The 19,334-nt window shown below is 42.7% G+C and overlaps 1 protein-coding gene across 2 annotated transcripts; it reads left to right on the forward strand.

The window, feature by feature from the left end:
• The first annotated feature begins 1,105 nt into the window (after positions 1-1,105).
• Positions 1,106-4,136, forward strand: arl4aa (ADP-ribosylation factor-like 4aa). Of its 2 annotated transcripts, none has more exons than XM_031867548.1 (2): positions 1,106-1,184; positions 2,710-4,136. In XM_031867548.1, the coding sequence occupies exon 2, from the start codon at positions 2,815-2,817 to the stop codon at positions 3,415-3,417; it is 603 nt and encodes a 200-aa protein (XP_031723408.1). In that variant the 5' UTR covers positions 1,106-1,184; positions 2,710-2,814; the 3' UTR covers positions 3,418-4,136. The 2 variants fall into 2 exon arrangements, with proteins under 2 accessions (XP_031723408.1, XP_031723407.1); XM_031867547.1 differs by lacking the exon at positions 1,106-1,184 and adding an exon at positions 1,441-1,886.
• The last annotated feature ends 15,198 nt before the right edge of the window (positions 4,137-19,334 follow it).

Below are 19,334 nucleotides of genomic sequence, written 5' to 3' on the forward strand. Positions count from 1 at the left end.
TATATATATATATATATATATATATATATATATATATATATATATATCTTTAAAGTCCATGTCACGTTTTAGACAATTTACTACATTTCAGATCGATAAAATATTGACTTAAAGCCATTTCCCAACGCATATTGTGTTTTTTAATTCATCTGAATGTGTTTTTACTATCTTGAAGGAAAAGGTTTGGATCAATATCAATAAAGTTTAAATGAAATATATGTATGAACATTGTCCCTCTACTGTAGAAGTTACAGTTTGCTAATGTTGAGTTGTGACGTTGTGAAAAGGACTAAATAGAAGTGACATATTTAATCTGATGGAGGAAGACATGCAGCGACTGTTGGTGTCATGAAGGCCACATTACGGAGCCCACTGGTCCACTGACAGCTGCTCATTCCGTACCCCGAGAATGAGAAACATGTGAAGTCCGCACGTGTTCTGAAGCATATCTGAAATAGCTGCACATATGTGTTCACCGAGTCATCTGTGACGACGTGCATAACTCGCAGACTAAATATAAAAATGAAAAGAATATCAAACCACATGACCTCACAGGCCGCCATGTGTTTCTCTTATTTTAATCCCATGTGATCCTTTGCAATACCAAACGATGCAATGAAAGCTTCCATCTCATGCTAATAGAGATACTTACTGGTGCGGGTGTTCTTTACTGCGCTGTGCCAAAGTGGCACAAAAACACAAATAGTCAACCAACACAAAAGAAGTCTTTGGAAAACAATCAGTTTAATCAGAGACTGTCAAATCAATGCTGGATGCCCCAGAGTAAGAATACTATTATTCTTACTCTGGGGCCATTTATAGTATACGTTGATGCCAATACTGTAGGACCTTTAAGTAAAATGTGTGTGAGTGGTATTTCTACACTAGTGATTACTTCTTCCTGATGTCTTTTTTGTCTCACTGTGAGAATAAACATAAAAATGAAGACCAGCTGGTGTTTGTTGTCCTCCATGCACGGTGGGTTGTAGTGGCTGCAGTGAGAAGTGCTGCTGCTTGTCCTGCTTCTTCTCCGGCCAATCATTTTAAACAAAAACACGCGGACGAATGGGGCGGCGCTGTTTCTGCACACACACACACACACACACACACACCCCTCCCTCTCCATACACACACAAACGAACAGAAAAAGGGAAAACACGCCGACCCACCGAGCTGAGTCTACGGTATGTTCAAATTTCACTTTTTAACGTTTCAACTTTACAACCACGTGTGTTTTAAATGCTACCTGGATGTCCGCATGTGTGGTTTTAATATATGTCACAAACAATACCATAGTAGTAATGTTGAAGCCTCAAGCCTGTAGACTATTTAGAAGTGTAATGTGGAGGAACATTTTGTCAAAACTTCAGTGTCTGCAACTTGGTGGTTTTACGTCAGCAAAACGTAAAAAGTGACATTTCTAGACATTTTAAAGCGGATACACACTCAACTTCTAAGTTAAATGTACCACTGTCTCCTCTCAAGTCGTTTTCATTTTATTAAACACATATTTAAAACGCATCGGCTAGCTTACAGTCTGTGTTCAGATCAATAACGATGAATTATTAATGGAAACAGTAAAAAAAAAGAAAAGTGGTGTGACGGAGCAACAGGTGATCCTGGTTCCCGGGCAAGACGCGTGATTGACAGCCGTCTTAGCCAATCGGCTGGCAGAGAACGGAGTGCACGCGCCAATCGTGCGCGTCCGCAGTGTTTCGTGTGGGCGTTGATCCCAGACTAGCGGTGTCATCGGCGGTAGAGCCACACTGGGACACCGAGAGGACAGACAGACAGACAGGCAGGCAGGCAGGCAGGCAGGGTGTCTCTCCGCTTCTGAAGGAAGGATTTTTCTGTCGTCGTTGCGACACAAGAGGTGGAAATACAACGTGAGTTGAATTTAGGCTGTTTAGACGCCGGAGAGGACCGTGTGTGTGTGTGTGTGTGTGTGTGTGTGTGTGTGTGTGTGAGAGAGAGAGAGAGAGAGATAGAGATTATGTTGCATGTTTTCTCTACAGATGGCTCAGACTGGTAGGTAGACAATTCTGGACTGGTCTTAAAATATTGCACCTGTCGTGTAGATACTTGTTAAAACCTGCAATGTAACATCCAGATTAAATACCGAGCCGTCGGAGGCTAAACTCCCTTTTTTTAATCACAGTTAAGGATGTAGTACTTTACTAAACATGACAGTGAAACACAGGCCCTCTGTAGGAATGTTAAGTGAAACCCTATGAGATGAATTCATTAAACTTAGAACAATATGGTGGCTTCGTTGTGTAACTTGAAAGTCATTTTCTGGCATGGTGTATTGGATCCTTTACAGCCGGGATATATATATATATATATTAATATAATGTCATTGTGATATCAGAGTAGATATAGTATTCTGCTCAAGTCTTATCATGGTCGTAAAGGATGGTTTTTGTAGCAGGTGACGCACTACTGTGGACTTTGACTGACATGAAAAATGAATACGCCCATCATTCATGCTCATTTCTCAAAGAACAACTTTGTAACTGCACAAGTAAACAACCCTAAAATGCAGCCGCACTTTAAAAAAATCAACATATTCTGTCATAGGAATTAAATGTGCTGTAATCCTGTAATTGCCGCTTGTGGCCACAGTTGCTGTTCAGTCAAAGTTGCACAGTCTTGTTCTAAGTGCTGTCTTGTGTTTCAGCCACAATAACACTTGCAGTTTGCTTTCAGGTAATCGCTGCAGTCGTTTTGGAATGTCAGCAGTTCTGAGGATTATTGCCGTACTGGAATTGGATCACACCTCCCAAAACCGCCAATCCTTCCTCATGAGGAAAGATGGGGAATGGATTGTCTGAACAACCCAGCTTCCTATCCAACGTCCCGTGCTTCCAGTCGTTTCACATCGCCATCCTCGGCCTGGACTCGGCGGGCAAGACCACCGTGCTGTACCGACTGCAGTTCAACGAGTTTGTGAACACGGTGCCCACCAGAGGTTTCAACGCGGAGAAGGTGAAAGTGTCCCTGGGCGACCACCGGACCGTGACGTTCCACTTCTGGGACGTGGGCGGCCAGGAGAAGCTGCGGCCCCTGTGGAAGTCGTACACGCGATGCACGGACGGCATCATATTCGTGGTGGACTCCGTGGACGCGGAGCGCATGGAGGAGGCCAAGACGGAGCTCCACAAAATCGCCAAGACCTCCGAGAACCAAGGGGTGCCCCTGCTGGTGGTAGCCAACAAGCAGGACTTGAGAAAGTCTTTGGGACTCGCTGAGATTGAGAAGTTGCTGGCGCTGAAAGAACTGGGCCCAGCTACTCCCTGGCACCTGCAGCCGACCTGCGCCATCATCGGGGACGGACTCAGGGAGGGCCTGGACCGACTCCATGACATGATCCTGAAAAGAAGGAAGGCGCTGCGGCAGCAGAGAAAAAAGAGATAGACTTGTCGTGATACAGACTCGCCTGCTGTTTATATGTGAAGGAAACAAAAGGATATTCTCCTGGGTGGACACAGACATGTCCACTGCAGGTCCACATTCAAAATGCTGAGTTTTATCAGTCCTAAAGCTCCAGGTCATGTGACGATGCTGGTGATCAGGAAGTGACAGTTAAAGGAATACAGTATGAAGATGGGAAAGTTTCAGACAAGTGTGGCTATGCTATAAAGAGTTTATGCGGATTAAAAAGCACAGAGGGTTTGTGGTCTGGAGGGGTGATGGAAGTTAAGGATGTTTCATGAACGACTGTTCCAAACAACATTACCAAGAAAAGTAATTTAAGACAAATAGTTGAAGGTTTATTTGGTAAATGATTGAACGTTGTTACACCAGAGGAGCAACAAAACATCCGTTTGATTTGACTGTTCCTTACGTTATTATATCTGGTTCATTTTTTACACTGGACTTTCTTTGTGAAAGAAAAGTATTACCATGCATTATTGAATTATTATCGATTTGCTTGCTGTCTTATATATCTTTTTAAAAAAGCACTTTAGAGTATCTCTTCGTATGAAGTTTACAGTTTCTAAATAGAGCATATTGTGTTGGATTTTACAGAAATGTTTGGGCAAAATGCAACTGTAGTTGGTCCACATTGGCCACGTTGTCATTAGACAGGTTATGCATTGTGTTTTTGCTTAATAAAACATATTTAGAGCATTGTTGACGGTGTTATGGAGGGTGTTATTATGTCCACTCTGTTGTTCAAGGGTTTGTGTTTTCTCAAAGACGTTCAGGATTGTAACCTTCCATTCATTCGGGTTTAGACGAAACGAGCAATTAGTGAAAACATCTGTAAACTTGTCTTCTAACGAGGCTTTTAACCACCGGTTCCCCCAGAGGAGATGCTGCACAGCTCGCGTTACAGAACCAGTGGTTCTGTCATATGTAGACGTGATCCAAAACGCATGCTTTGCTCAGTCGACCTTTGATCTAATTATCACTTTAAAGAATGTCCTCGGTTTCAGTTCATACCAACTTGCGCAATGATTGTTGTTGACACAGCAACACACCCAAAAACCTGAAGGTCCATTATAAATGGAGGAGCTCTGAATCGTCTGTAATGGAAACTTTGACATTCCTTTGATCAAACTGTAGCTTTCATTTCTCACTAAACATAAGTCGTCTAAGGAGCTAACTTTCTACAGACATATTATACAGATGGTGCGACATCACGCGCATTAAAAAAAATGAAAATAGTCTTTCCCCTCTTGGCTGCTGCAGTGTAAAAGGTTAAGAGATGCTCAGGTAGGCCGTCATCAGGACTTGAAAATGTTGTCGGGGCAGTCTGGAGGCCGAATCCAGTGCAACAGGCTCGGGCAGGAGACTGAAGTATTTGTGGACTGAGCTGGCTGGATGTGCAGCCCAGTGTCTTAACACCACTAGCTCCCCCCCATTCCTTTGAAACAATTAATGAGTGTACAGCCCGACAGCCCGGTGCAGCAGCTGGCTTTCTAAAATAACTCTGTGATGCAGAGATCAGCGCTGCTCACAGGCCGGATCACCAAACGTGCTCCTCTGACTGCATAAATATCCGCTGCAGTTAGATGTGGTGATGGTGACCTTGATGTGGGGGTTTTGATGCTGTGTCTCAGGGGGACTGTTGTGTTTGGAAAAAGAAAACTACCCGTCATTAGCATTCATTTTCACATTTTTATGACTCGAGCTACCGCAGAATTTAACTGAATGTGTTGTGGCTTTTTTACGACTTCATCGGACAGTTAAAAGCAGAGGTGGGGTCATGAGTGAGGAAGATGACACCAAAGTGTCCTGGCTGGATATTTGACTCCCAGAATGCCCCATTTCTTTTGTCAAAAGCTGATGAATCATGTTTTGGGAAGCCCGGTGCCTCTTCCCAACTTGTTTGCTAAGGAAGGAAACTCAAAGGGCAAAGGCACATTCACACTTTTCCAGATTCTGCTTCCTTTTTCTCAGAAAACCACGTCAGCTTGCTGCGTGCGTGTCTGTGTGTGTGTGTGTGTGTGTGTGTGTAAATCAATTAATATGTAATTTCCTGCTTCGCCTTGTTTGTACTTCAGGCCATTTCTTTTGATCTGCTGAGGCCCTCACCCGGGGGATTTGCTGTTTATTGGCTCTGTAAATCAAAACGCATGTTACCTGTCTTTTCCTGACTCGGTTTAATGTCTAAAACAATAAGGAGAGAGGAAATGCAGAAAGAGCTCCGTCGTGTTCAATCCTCTTTCTCAGCCTTTTAGCCTCGTTCTTGTAAAGTTTTGATTTCGGGTGAATAAATCTGTTGTCCGGGGACCGTGCGTTAACCCGTTAACCTCGGATGGTGCGCTTGGCACGAAGGCGCTCTAGCCAGCACAAATTAAAAGCTCACTGCAGTGTCCTCCATGTCTTATTTGGAGGAGCTCATCCGTGCGAGAATTCCTTCCCATTACTGCTATTAGTGTGCTGCACTGGAGACACGCCTGAGGCAGGATCAGGTTTGACAGTTTACTGTCCGGGTTGGGCGGCAAACACAGCTGAATATTGTACATAATGTTCTACCTTGTGGGTTTGTAGAGCGATGACGTCCCTCTGCAGCATTTGACAGAGCTGAGAGGAGCCACTGGTTCAGAGGGAATCTTCCCCGCACTGTAAATTCCTTTAATGACATCCTCAGTGATCGTCAACACAGACACACCCTGGAAACACTCTCAGCATACTGTAACACGCGATATCAAGAAGTCTCATGGATAACTGAACGATAGTTTCTATTTGTCTTCATTATTTCAACTTCAATTCTAAGACAATATGTTTGCCATGTAGCAGGTGGCTGTAAATACTACAATACCCATGAGCCTCAGCCACTGTTGCCTTACAAGATGCGGCAAATTCAGAAAGTGTTGTTGCATTTGAGGATAAAAAGCACCACAATGTTTTCTTTCTGAGATGCTTCTCGGGAGTCGTAGTTGACTCATGTTTTTAAAGGGCGGGTACATTACTTTTTTGTTTTTTGAAGGTTTATATGACTGTAGCTTCCCCAGTGGTGTTCCTTATGTATTCAAATACATATATCTAAACAATTTTGGGAAGAGTACGTATGTTTTTGCATCATAATGCTATTTTCCCAAGCCATTCTAAAAACTTTTCCCCATATGACCTGACGTAGGTTTCTGCAGGATGAAATTCTACATATATTTACACATTATATCCTCAGTACTGGCACGGAAGTTAAGCAATATACTGCTTTTGAGGCCTCGTTAGTTCGGATCCAGAAGTCTCACAATGACACAAACAAACTGATGCAGCGGTAGACAAGAAAGTAAGATGACTATTTTGAGTGGTGGCTCCATGACCGTGATATCACGGTTTCAGTTCCTCTTCGGAAAAGGCCGTTCGATGGCGACATAAAGCGATGATGATATTCTACATACAGTGTACAGCGTTGAAGGTGGGGCCTTTTTTTTAGGTGGCTAAAATAAAATAAAATGGAAAAGAACGCAGATGGACTTCCCCTTTGAGGGCAACGGCTTTTACAGTACTGTTTGTCAAAAACAACGATGTTTTTCTAACATGTTTTGGTGCATCAACCAGGAGAATCTCATATTCATACATGCCTTGGAAGCTACTGACTGAACCATGGATGCCCAAAATAACAACTCACGCTTTCAATGCAAGGCACTCCTTCAATACATGCACCCTTTTCAGCCAAAGTGACACTATGAATAAATGCTAATCGGTAGCATAAGCTTGGATTTCAAAGGCAAGAACTTTATGCAAGCTGTGGGTGTGTGGAGACAGTAGGTCAGACTCTCACTCTGACACGGAATATGTTTGCCAGGAGTTAGAAAGCACAGATGTAATGTTGGGAACTGCAACTTATTGTGAAGTAGAAGTCAAAGAATGTTGATATCCGCGTCTCACAAGTAGCTAAAGTATCCTTAGTAGCAATAAAAAACAACGTATCCCGTGAGTTTTAGCCACAAAGGTGTCAAAGCTAGAGCTGTAGTTGTTGCTGAAATAATTCTCTTTCCATCAAAGGATCACAAGGAGAAATGACATTGAGCAAAGAAAGCATGGCGGGACTGTGGCGCTCCATGAGGTGCATTGAAGTGTAAATGATCCTTGCCAAGGTTAAAGTAAGTAAGAGATAAAAGGGAAGCTGAACACGAGTGCATGCATGTGGGTTTGTATGTGCGAGGCAATGTGTAAATGCCTTTTCCTGACCTTGAACCCTGGGCTGCACTGTTAACACTCACATGCATGCTCAGACGCAAGAATTCTCGGAAATCTTCCTTTGAAAGGTTAAAGGCATGTTCTGGCGTAAAGGGAGGTATATTTAAAAAGGCGTACCATAAAGCTCTTTTTACTGCATGGCCCAGGACACAGTAATGTTCACTTTCCCATAAATCCACCCCCAGAGGGTTCTCTCATTCTGCTGAGTTTGGAGATTAATCCCATTGTGTACTTTAAAAGAAGACATCGCAATATATGCATGCTCCTGGCCTGTTTATTATGCGAGGTTATCATGACGGGATTCATTTTTCCTCCCCGAGTCTATTGAGAGCGAGTGGCCTATTTACATGTGAATTCCTCCCTGTGGCCCTGCAGCCTCGCTCAAAGTACCGAACGGGGCCACCTGCAAGGGGAGAGGGGAGGAGGAGGAGGAGGAGGAGGAGGAGGGAGATGCTGTTTGAGGAGCTAGAGAAGTGCACTCCTGTTTTCTTTGGTGCAGAGAAGAGAAGCCAGTTTCATTAATCCCTCAGGATCCATGGAGACAGAGAGTGAGCTGTGGCAACACGAACGCAGGCAGAAGCCGACAGACTTTTGTTGTTTTCCTCACCTGAATACTGATCCTCCATCAGCTGGTAGTGCTGTGATAAGACATTTTTAAATCACTGATTTCATATTCTGCCCATGAAAAACAGAAATATGACAAATAGCAGAGTTTATGTTAAAATGAACAACCGCATTTCCCACAAAAAACACGAACTAATCTGCTTTGCCAAATACGCTATGCAGGATTATGTGAGAGACTAGTTGTGGAGTATATTTACTCATAACTATTGTATAATTTTGAAACATTCAAATTTAGGATTGTGCCATATGAGGATATGAAATCGATTAAAACGTCTCCACAGAGAGATCGTTGGTATCCTGGTACAGTGCACTTTCCATCAGTTGCAGCTCTATGATGTCCCCTGCATACAGCAGTGCATGCTAAATGATTAGCGCCGCTGCTTTATAAAAATCTCCCCAAACTCATTATCGCCGAGCACTACTTTCAGCGTTGTGAGTCGGGGAGGTGTGAGGATCAAATACTTTCAGACACTGCCACCATTTAGTCTCTCCACTCATGGAGCGGAGGAGGGACAGCTGAAGTGAAGCTAACGTTGTGCAACAAGCTAACATGTTGACGGATTCAGTGTTTTTGTGTTGTTAGCCTTGAAACTATTCACTTAAAACAGATCCAACTAAATATATTTAAGTCTTTATGGCGGTTCTGAACGTCCAAACTCAAAGGTTGGGTGGAAAGATGGCCGTGACAGAGCGGATCGGGCAACAGCAATTGTTCAAATATCCTCCAAGGTATTCATAGTAGGAAATATGATTTCTTTATACTGCACAGAAGTCACAGGGAGGAGGTTGCAATGGTTTGGGGGCTGCATAAGCATATGAAGTACCGATCTTTCTTTTACATAAGCTATCCATGAAGACTGTTGGGTTGTGTGAGGCCTACAGTTGCACAATCATGCTTCATTTTTTTGTCTGCAAAGCTCAGTTCATGTTTCTGTTCACAAAGTTTTGGGTTTGAGACAGTTTGTGTCAAAGACAGGGTCAACTCTTATCTGCTTGAAATTTGAGACACTGTCTGCAGGATATTATTGAATATTACAATTTGTAGCAACAAAGCACCACAATTTGATAAACTATACCGTTTGGCCTTCAAGCAAACCCAAAATCGAGCAGTTTCTTTGACAACCTGCACAGCTAAATGTTGTCATATTCAGACTATTATCACTTGTGTGCTGCAACAGTGTTTCCCGCGATGGACGGGCGACAGAGCTCATGGGGTGACATTCCTCGGCTCAGCCTGTGTGAAAGCCTCATTTTCGAGGTGATGATTGCTCTTTCACCTCTCAGAGGAGCATGACTGTCAGCATCTGGAACGAGGACTGGGACTGGGGGGGGGGGGGAATAAAAAATCTGTAGGTGCGCGGCTGCATGCACAAAATGATGGGCAAATGACTTTTTCATTCTCTCTACCATTTTGAACTTCAACTTTGGGCCGCGCAGTTATAATCCCCTCGACATCCACAGCGCACCCATGTCCAGACACAAATCTGGTCCACAAAGGGCCGTGTCCCCTCCAGACTAAGGTATTGTGAGGCACAAGCCTGTGAAATCTGTCTTTGGTCTTGTTTGGGCATGAGGGATTACGGCGGGTTTAGGCTGCGGTCTCCAAAGCTTTATGTTCTCACACTGACTGACGGTGGGGGAAAGTCATGGCGAGCATTGGTGCTCGGTGGAGTTTTCATCATTCAACAGATGAGAGGCCCCGGAACAGTTGAAAGATGTAGGATCCTTGATACAGAGCTTTGTGAAACCAGCAGGTTATGTTATGTGCCATTAAAAAATAAATTAAATAACACAATTTGCAGCAGAATCCATGATCAGAAATACTCAAATGTTTTTGTCGATAAAAGTAAAAAGTAAAGTTCCATATAAGTTGAATGATCAAAGCAGACGAGGAGGGAAGAACGAAGGATAGAAGGAATCAAAAAGTCTTATTTACATGGACCTAAAACTCAAATGAATGAACAACAAATATGGTCGTAATGAGATCTACAGTTCGAATATGAGAGCATCAACGTTGTTAAATAAACTGCAGTGCGAGATTTTAAGTTGAAATGTCACCATAGTCTCTTCATCAGTGCATCTGCTGCAGATTGATACACTTGTCAGAGGCCTTTGAGGGAATAAAGACGCAGGACAGTTGTTTCGTCGAGACGCTCTGCCCTCTGTGTGAGAATTGAAATTCAATTCAGATACTGTCTGTGATTCACCTAAAGGCCTCTTAGCAGTGTCGGCCCTGAAACGAATTCCCCAACCAGAAGAGAGACGTCTCTGCCAGGGGTTCACACCGAGGTCGTGCACATGTCTTCTCTCTTTAGATATTTTAATTGCATGTCTGCCTCACGAGATAGCGTACAGTCAGGAGGGGGAGAGAAATGAAATGCAGACGCGGGATTCAAACATTTTACAAGCACAGCATGGGCCTTGTCTTCTGAGTCAGTTTCTTTTTGTTTGTGTGTTCAGTACTTATTAACTACTAGCTAGTTTCAAACTTGTGATTTACATAATCCGTTTGCACCATTCAAATAAAAAATGTCTTAGCTGAAGACAAGATGTTACATAACTTCTAAAAATACAGACCAAACGCTTTATTCTGCTGAAGTATATTGTGTTCATGCAGTTGAGAATGATCCAGTTATCCAGTTATGTAAACCTAATAGTTGGCATGAAGTTTAATGATTTGAGGTATATTGTGTTGTTTTGTAGAGTAGAGCGCTGCAGGGCTGATTCCTAAAAGCCGGAAATGAGTCAGCATTGAACACTACATGTCATCATTCACCCATTCACACCCATTCATACACATACAGGGGCTACCTGCCCATCAGGACCAACTATATTCATACAACATTCACACACCTCCGGCACAGCTACGGGAGCAACTTTAGGTCAAGTGTCTTGACCAAGGACGCATCGATATGGACAAGCGGAGCCGGGGAATCGAACCACCAATCCTCTGAAGGACGTCCCCTGCTCTACCACTGAGAGCCACAGTCTCCCCGACTCGTCTTCACGGCCTCGTGTACTCGCGCTCATGTGAAAGCGTTGTAGTTCATTTATAGCACGTTGTCAGCTTAATTCTGCAGATCTTAAAAGCGGTGTTCATTTGTGAAGATTATCTCGCTGAACAAGCCGTGTAAGTATCATAAATGTTTGTCTGTCACAGAGCTTTTTTCTTTGCAATAATCCAAAATCCAAGAAAAAAATGTTGTGGCTTTTTGTCAAGGGAACCAGTGCGTCGCCAACATCCCTGGTTGGCAAAACACATCATCCCAGAAGCTCTCGGTCAAAAATGCAGAAAAGCCACCTCTAAACGGTCATATTAACAAGATAACGCTATTCAGTCAGTTGATTCAGCCGGGCCTACGGTTGTTTAGCTAACGGTATCAGCTAATTCGCTTTGTGTGGTGCAAACGGTTTTAATCTCCATTTCTAACTGGGCTGAATCTGAGGTTATGAGCAGAACCAGGATTTAAACATTTAGTCCAATGTTATGAATTTGATAAGACTTCCTGTCCTCTCCTCTTGAACCTTCAGGGACACCAAATATAGCTGCTCTCAATGACTCACTTCACATTACCTCTAAATCGAATTGTTCTCATAACATCACCATTTCATTCCACCTCTGAATGAGAGGCGTTGATGTCTCTAAGTGGTGTGTTGCTTTTTTCCTCTCCTCTAGTTTAATGGAGCTAGACGCTGCTGACCTCCTCTTGGTATAAACAGCACGACTCCCCTGATATTGGCAATAACACTGACGGAGGTATTTAAACAGCCACAACATGAGGAGTCTCAGCTTGGAGTTCATTAACTGCGAAGAAAAGAGAGGCTGAATAATGAACTGGGCCCTTTTTTAGTAGGGATGATGAAGGGGCGGGGCGGGGTGGGGGGGGTTATATTGATGTCCTCAATGATTAACACCCCTGACTCGCTGGTCAGAGCTTCCCAAACTGCCTTGATTTCCATGGCAATCAGAGCTAGCCTCTCACCGCAGGAGCCTGTAACTTTATGAAGCTGAAGCTTTCTGCCTGGTTACACTGATTAGAGATATTTTGATGGGGGGTGCGCTGGACCCCTCTGCCCCACAGCGGAGCAGAAGGTTCAGATAAGAGAGGATTGATTGGGTTTTTTTGGAGTCTGGGTCTGTGTGCAGGCATGACCCTTATCTGCAGCAGAGTCTCTGGGGTGCCTGGGGGGGTACGCGTCTCACCTCTGAAGGTGGAGAGGCTGCACTTCGTCTTGTCACCCGCGGGGTGTCAGAACTTGTGGCCAAGAGTAGGCCACTATCTTTAAAAAGAAAAAGAAATCGGAAATCTTATCAGCTGTGTCCTGCTGCCATATCAGAGGCTGAGCGTGGAGCGGAACCTTCATGGCTGCAGGTTTTCTATGAGAACCAGACTCCCAACTCCTACACGGTGTAAAACCCTCGGGGGAGGGGAAAGAGGGGGCAGGGGTGGACTGGGTTACGTCCCCTTAGCCCTCAGAGCCATAAATCAAAAATAAATTAAAGTCAGGCTCCCCCAGCACATATGGGGCCCCTCAGCAACAGGACTTTACTGAACCAGGACTGGGTTGCACAAGCTATTTGTGAATCAATAAGTTCTCAGTAACTATCACTGTAGCTACTAAAAACTCTCAGCTAGTAAACTTTAAGTAAAGACTTCCCTGATGTGCAATCTGTTGCAAGGAAACATCCGTAGCGCAACATGATCTTATCCCTACACATCATCAGGCTTCTCTCATCCAGCATTTGTAGCTATACCTACAAAACAAATAATGCTATCATCCCACGGAACTGAATTTGTTTGACTTTTTTTGTCAAAAGCTACTAGTGACAAATCTAGTGACTTTTTTTGGTGTTGTTGGAGACTTTTCTGGTGTTTTGACTCCGACGTTAAAGCACGTACGTTCTGCACTGTCGTGAACGAGCAGCGGGAGCTGCCGTGAGCCCCTCCGCCCAAAAGCACACACAGGCGGGTACTGTCACAGAAGCCTCGTGCAGCAGTCACAGCTGCAGTCGGAGCAGAGAGGAGATGCACTCTCGGCGTATTCTCTGCAGTTAGTGTATCTATAGGTGTTGAGTTTCATTGAAACAAATAATAACCGTAGCTGTGTTTCAGCTGCAGGACAGCAGTGAAGGCCCAGGTATAAAATGCACGGCCCACTGCCTGGCAGTCACTGGGTGTAAATGTTAAATAACAATGTTTACATAAAAAATAGTTTGTGTGACGCAACTGGTGTCACTTTTAAAAAGAAGAAGATTTGAACCCGTATAAGTTTACTAAATTAATTATTTTGGATTTACGAACAAGTGGCAGCGGCTCCAGGACCTCATTTACAAGACTTCCTTCCTTGTGCTTCCTTAGTACTTACAAGTACCCGAGTAATATATATACTGTGTACTGTATTTATTTTTTTATTCTGTAAAGTAAACATACATTCATGGTTTTAATCAGTTACTCTCTGCAAGCTTTTACTCTTCTGGTGCGACTCTTTCCACAAACACAACAGGGATGCAGCTAATGCTAATGTAGCCATTGTTGGGAGGTTTTCACCGCATGCACCACTTCAGAGATTTTACATTATTCCAGTTCTGAAAAGAATACCATTATGTGCAATGTATTTGATTTTCTCCATAAAAGTACCTTTCATCTAGCAGAAAGCCAAGTACCTGCAGTGGTTGTGCATCTAGATATCTATGCTCAGCAACAACTGATCGTTGTCAGGTTAAGTACAGAACGAACTGTCTGCACCGCCTCCCTTTTCTTTAGTCCGTCTCACATGGCAGTGAATTCACTGTGCACTAGCCCTCACTGTCACCGAGCCAGCGTTAAGCCTCTTATCACTTTCTCTCCCACAGTGCTCTTTTGTTCGCGTTACTCAGTTAAACCTTGCATGTCCGACTTTTTGGATTAATTTCCCTGCTTGAAGGGAATACAATCTTAACATGTAAAAGGGCCTTTGGGAATACCGTCTACGAAGTATGATACATATAATATGATGTGCTCTCACATTGGAGTCATTTAACATCATTAATTAATATGACAGATGCTTGGAGTTTTCTTGCTAGAGTGTTGCGGTACAGCTTTTAAACTGATCCTTCTCCATTAAACTGTGACCACTAAGTGAATCTGTTGCTTAGCTGAAGGGTCGTCCTCGTCCTCATTCATCTGATCTCCTTTACAAAAGACAGTTAAAGAAATCTTCTCTTATCACATGTAATTAGCTCTGTCCTTCATAAAACCCAGTGACCCACATGGATACGTCACCTTCTCCATTTGGCATCAACAACCATAATGAGTTCATATTCAGAGTCTGTGATGATCTGATGGAGCTAACGAAAAATACTTGCCTGATGACAAATGGTTCAAATGGTGGTTGATGTTTGCAGGATTATGTTCCCGTGCAGCTTAACTGCGTTCTTAATGTTGTTTGGAGGGAAACATATTTTCTCAGTTGCAGTTTTAAACATGTGATTAATGTTAGGCAACAAAACTTGACTTGAAATACATCGTTTTTTCACGTTATGTAAATTGAAAACATTGCATTTTGGTTTGGCACAGCACACAAACAGCAGTCTCCCGTGTTGACCCATCGATCCACTTCAATCTCTGCCCGACATGGACTTCTGTAGATTATAACACGCGTATTTGTGATACGTCAAAAAAAATCCAAATGTAAATGACCATGCAGTCATTGTTAGGAAACCAGGCTGCCAGAGCCTTCAATGATCCAAACTAATCTATAATAACTGGAGATTTGTAAAGAGACTTGCTTTTTGATTCTACATACAACTCTTGATTTTTTCCAATTTTGACTTTTGGACCTTTTTGTACTAATAATCTTCTTATGTTCAGTTGAGTTTAGATCGTTTCCACAGAGTTAAATCAACAATTTGAACGCTACAAAGCTAGTATTCATTGCAGCAGTGTATTGATTGTGTTTCATCGCTCAGGTATTCACAGGTCACCGCCAAGCAAACTCTGCAAACCAGTTAGTCCCCTCTGTCTACATTTAAAGACTCATTTCCTCCCAGATTGAATCCTTTCTTTTGTTCTCTGTTTAGAAACAATGTCTCCCTTTGTAGGTGATCAGATTACTCTCAGGTTCTTGTTTCCACATTTAAATTCATCCAGCAAACATGTTTAAATTTACATCCACAAATCTACATTTAGATGAATAATGATGACAGTTTATGGTAATACTAATTAATAGTAATGTGTTTTTATTCTACAATACAAAATGGAAAACGAAACACCAGCAGCCATCTTTAATAAATAAGTATTATCACTAATTAAAGCCTCATCAATATTAAACAACAAAATTTGACTCACAGCACAAAAATGAACATCGTTTCGCCAACATGTCTGTAACAAAAACATGAACATCTAAATTAAAGTTTACAAGTCATCTTTTTAAAGCTTACAATTTTGAAGACGGATCAAAGTCAACGCTGATGTCTGATGTGTTTAAATATATTCTGAGAAACCATATACCAACCAAAACTCCCTTTGAGCTCTACTTGAGTTGCAGAAACAAGAGCAGACTGATAAAGTCTCTATTTTTTTTGCAATGTGAGCTGAAACCTGAGACAAGAGTCCCAAAGCCAGATCTAAGCTCAGAGACTGGAGCCTCATTAGCAATCTCTCTTTGGGGCCATGAATACAAAAAACAGAAAAACCACAAAGTATCTTTGTCTTTGGGCAGCGTTTGATATGCTGCAGCGGGGCCCCTGAGCTCAGAGACAGCGAGGACTGAAAGCAGACACTTCAAAAGTAGCCAGTGTCCACCTCCACCTGAGGACAGATGATGCCTTGTGCAGCATCAGGAGCAATCAGTCTGTGGCGCCCCCCCCCCCAAAAAAAATCACTACGATGATTACCCTGAGCATCTGAAGCTATTACACCCTTTATTTTAAAAATCTAATTTTGTTTAATGAGAAAGAGACCAAAGCTTTTTATTTACATGTCAAACATGCTTCAGGAAGTTCAGTCTGGGGAATTCAGGGGAAGTTTTTTTTTCTGTCCTCCAGCTGTGTTTTCAACATATTGCATGTTGCATGTTGACTTTGGAAAAACTTGAATGGAAGGAAAAGCGAATGACGCAGAAACAGGAAGTTGAACAAGAAGAGGGGAAAGAAGAAGCCTGTTCAGTGATGAAGATGGATCACAGATATGTTTTGCAGTACTATCGCTAATTTACAGCGCTGTTATGTTAACATAAACCCCGCCTGACTGGATCGTGATTCAAAGAAGGTCTGTTGTTGTGAACATTGTTGTTTCCACCCAGCTGAAGAAATGATCAACCAAAACTTTATTCATACAGCACTTTTCAAAACAAAGTGCTTTTTACGTGGTTGAACAAGGATTAAAACATCTCAGCACTGCAATGAGGTAATAATACATAAATAAATTGGAATAAATACCCAATAATAATATAAAAAAATTACAAATATAATAATATAACATGGGAAATAAAGTTGTGTTGTTGAAAAGCTTTGTTAGAAGTGATTACAAAAATGTCACTGATTTTACAAATGGCAACAAAAAGATATTTCTTTGGTCAATGTGAACAACGTGAAGTTCCTTTTTCTAGCAGCTGCTACAGCAACTTCCGCTTCAACTGAAAAATAGCATCGGCAGGACGGATATGTCACTCGCTGGTGACTGGTTAGGACCAAACTAAAATAACCTCCTTCCAAATGAGAAGCGCAAACTAATGAATAAAGACCAAATAAGGAATGACAGTTCAGTCTGCTCATCAGGTTATGCCAGAGAAAGATACAGTGCCCTCTTCCTGTTTTATGTCTGTTATAATTTCAAGCAAAATCTGGAAATGTTTCTATATATGAACCATGCCAGCGCTTTCAACTTTTTTTTAGTAATGGGAATTTTATTAAAAGATAATGCACATTGTGCTTTTAATGTAAATCTGCGTGAATGGTTTAACTTTAGAGCCAGATGCTTGCATTCAATTGTTCAAGCAAATGTGAATTTAACAGGAAATTATTGTGCATGTTCTGAAAAAACATGCACAGAAAGAAAAAAAACCACTGATCATAATTTAGGATAAAGACTCCCTATGAGTCTTATAAAAGAGAAACTTGTGCTCTCCGCCGCATGAACACATAGAGGGAAGAACAAACATTGCAACAAAACAGAGCAGCCTGCGACAGTGTTCCTTGGCGTCTGGATATCGTTCTACAAGTTCAGCAGCTTTAAGCACAATGGGCTCCCCCCCCCCCCCCCCACAGGGAACGGCGCCATGACGTACGTGGTTGGCTCGGTGACGACCTGTTCAACAGAGCAGGTGTATCCTTGTCCTGCAGGAAGTCTTTGCTGCAGGCCCTGCACACTTTCTGACGCACAAACACGTGGGCACAAGCAGCTCCGGCATGGAAAACCTTGCAGGGAAAACAATCCCTCATCAGCTATTGTCAACATCTGCATTTCAGCGATTTTCTTTTTGTTTTTAAACCCTGAACTCGATGGTGCTGCCAAGATAATTTCACGCAACATGTTATGGCATGACACAATGTGACATTTTTAGGGCTTTCTCTGTATTGCGGCTCTTTAAAACCCAATCTGGGAATGCTGACAAAAAAAATTGTCTCGTTGCATGTTGGCGTTTCTGTGAGTGGTGGGGCCGATAAGGCTATTTTAAATCCAGAGTGAAGCCTTATTTGACAACTACATTCACGAGTTGACAGCACGTTTTGATAAAACACCCCCGAGGACAACTTGTGGACTGGCATGGTAACCTGAAATATGATAAAAATGAACCTCCCCAGGAGGAGATTCAGTCATTACTAGCAGCAGAAGAGAGGAATAGGTTGTAAAGCACAGAGCTAAAAAGGTAATAAAGGCTGTAAATGTCTCCAGGATATAAACATATTACTTCCTGATGGCTAGAGTGAAGAATAACATCGTGTATATTAGATTCCTTTTATGTTTACACAGTAAAGTACATTCACCCAAGGGCAGTTTTAAAGTGAGTATTTCAATGTTGGAAGGATTTCTACTTTTTTTGTCCACTATGCCTGTATAGTAGTTAGTGAGTTTGCTTTTCTCTTTTACATTCAACATGAATAAATCGCCAAAATGTCAACATTTCGGATTATGACAATACAGTTATTTAGAGTTTTTTAACAGGAGATCATGCCCCTGCCTTTTGTCAACTGATCTGAAAGCACAGAAATCTCCAAAATGAGGGATTCATCTTAAAGGTCCGGTGTGTAGGATTTAGTAGCATAGCTGTTACTGAATACCCTTCCTGTAACTCCTCTCTTTCTAAGGTTGTCAGAGATCTACGGCGGCCTTCAGTTAATTGAAAGACACAAAAGGCTCAATAGAGCCAATGTTTGGTTTGTCCGTTCTATGAAGACACAGTTATGAATATAATATTCCATTTTCCAATAGGTTCTTTTTGCAGGGTTTCTTGTATGACGATTGGCCATTGCTTGCAAAGTGAGCAGAGTTGCAGCAGCATCCCGCCTGTTAGCATCAGTTGCTGCGCATGCCTTCGTGGATGCTGCCGTTCTATTTCTGCAGTGAGAATATGTGGGGTTCGTTTTGCTGCCATGCAGTTGCCCTCAGCTGTCCCATCACTCAGCAGGGGACGGCAGAGCTCCCCTCTACCCCCACGTTTTGCTCTCGGAGAGAAACGCGGGCTAGACGAAGCAACTAGGTCAACCTCCGGCTATTAAACTCCCGTGTCCCTGTTGAGACAGCGGGACAAATGGGTCTTACTCCAACTCAGACACAAACAAAAGGCCTTCACATCCATCGGAGACCTCAGCCCCACTTGCATCCTAATGAGGTGAGAGTGGAGGGAAATCCACTCTCCCTTTCAGTTGCTATGCTCGCTGACCAGGAAACACAATGAGGTTACATGATTATATAATAGGATCCTAGTTTAGATAAGGATGGGGAGACATTTTAATCATGGCGACTCTGTTTTAGTAGGTTGGTGCTCTCAGTTAGCCTGTTAGCAAACATGCGATGCATTAAGCACACACACACACACACACACACACACACACACACACACACACACAC

This window comes from Anarrhichthys ocellatus, unplaced genomic scaffold, assembly GCF_004355925.1.
Source record: "Anarrhichthys ocellatus isolate YVR2014 unplaced genomic scaffold, GSC_Weel_1.0 scaffold39, whole genome shotgun sequence".
NCBI classification, from domain to species: Eukaryota; Metazoa; Chordata; class Actinopteri; order Perciformes; family Anarhichadidae; genus Anarrhichthys; species Anarrhichthys ocellatus.

Bases quoted from the DNA above. Each gene is read 5' to 3' on its own strand.
- arl4aa (XM_031867548.1), top strand. From the start codon at position 2,815: ATGGGGAATGGATTGTCTGAACAACCCAGCTTCCTATCCAACGTCCCG.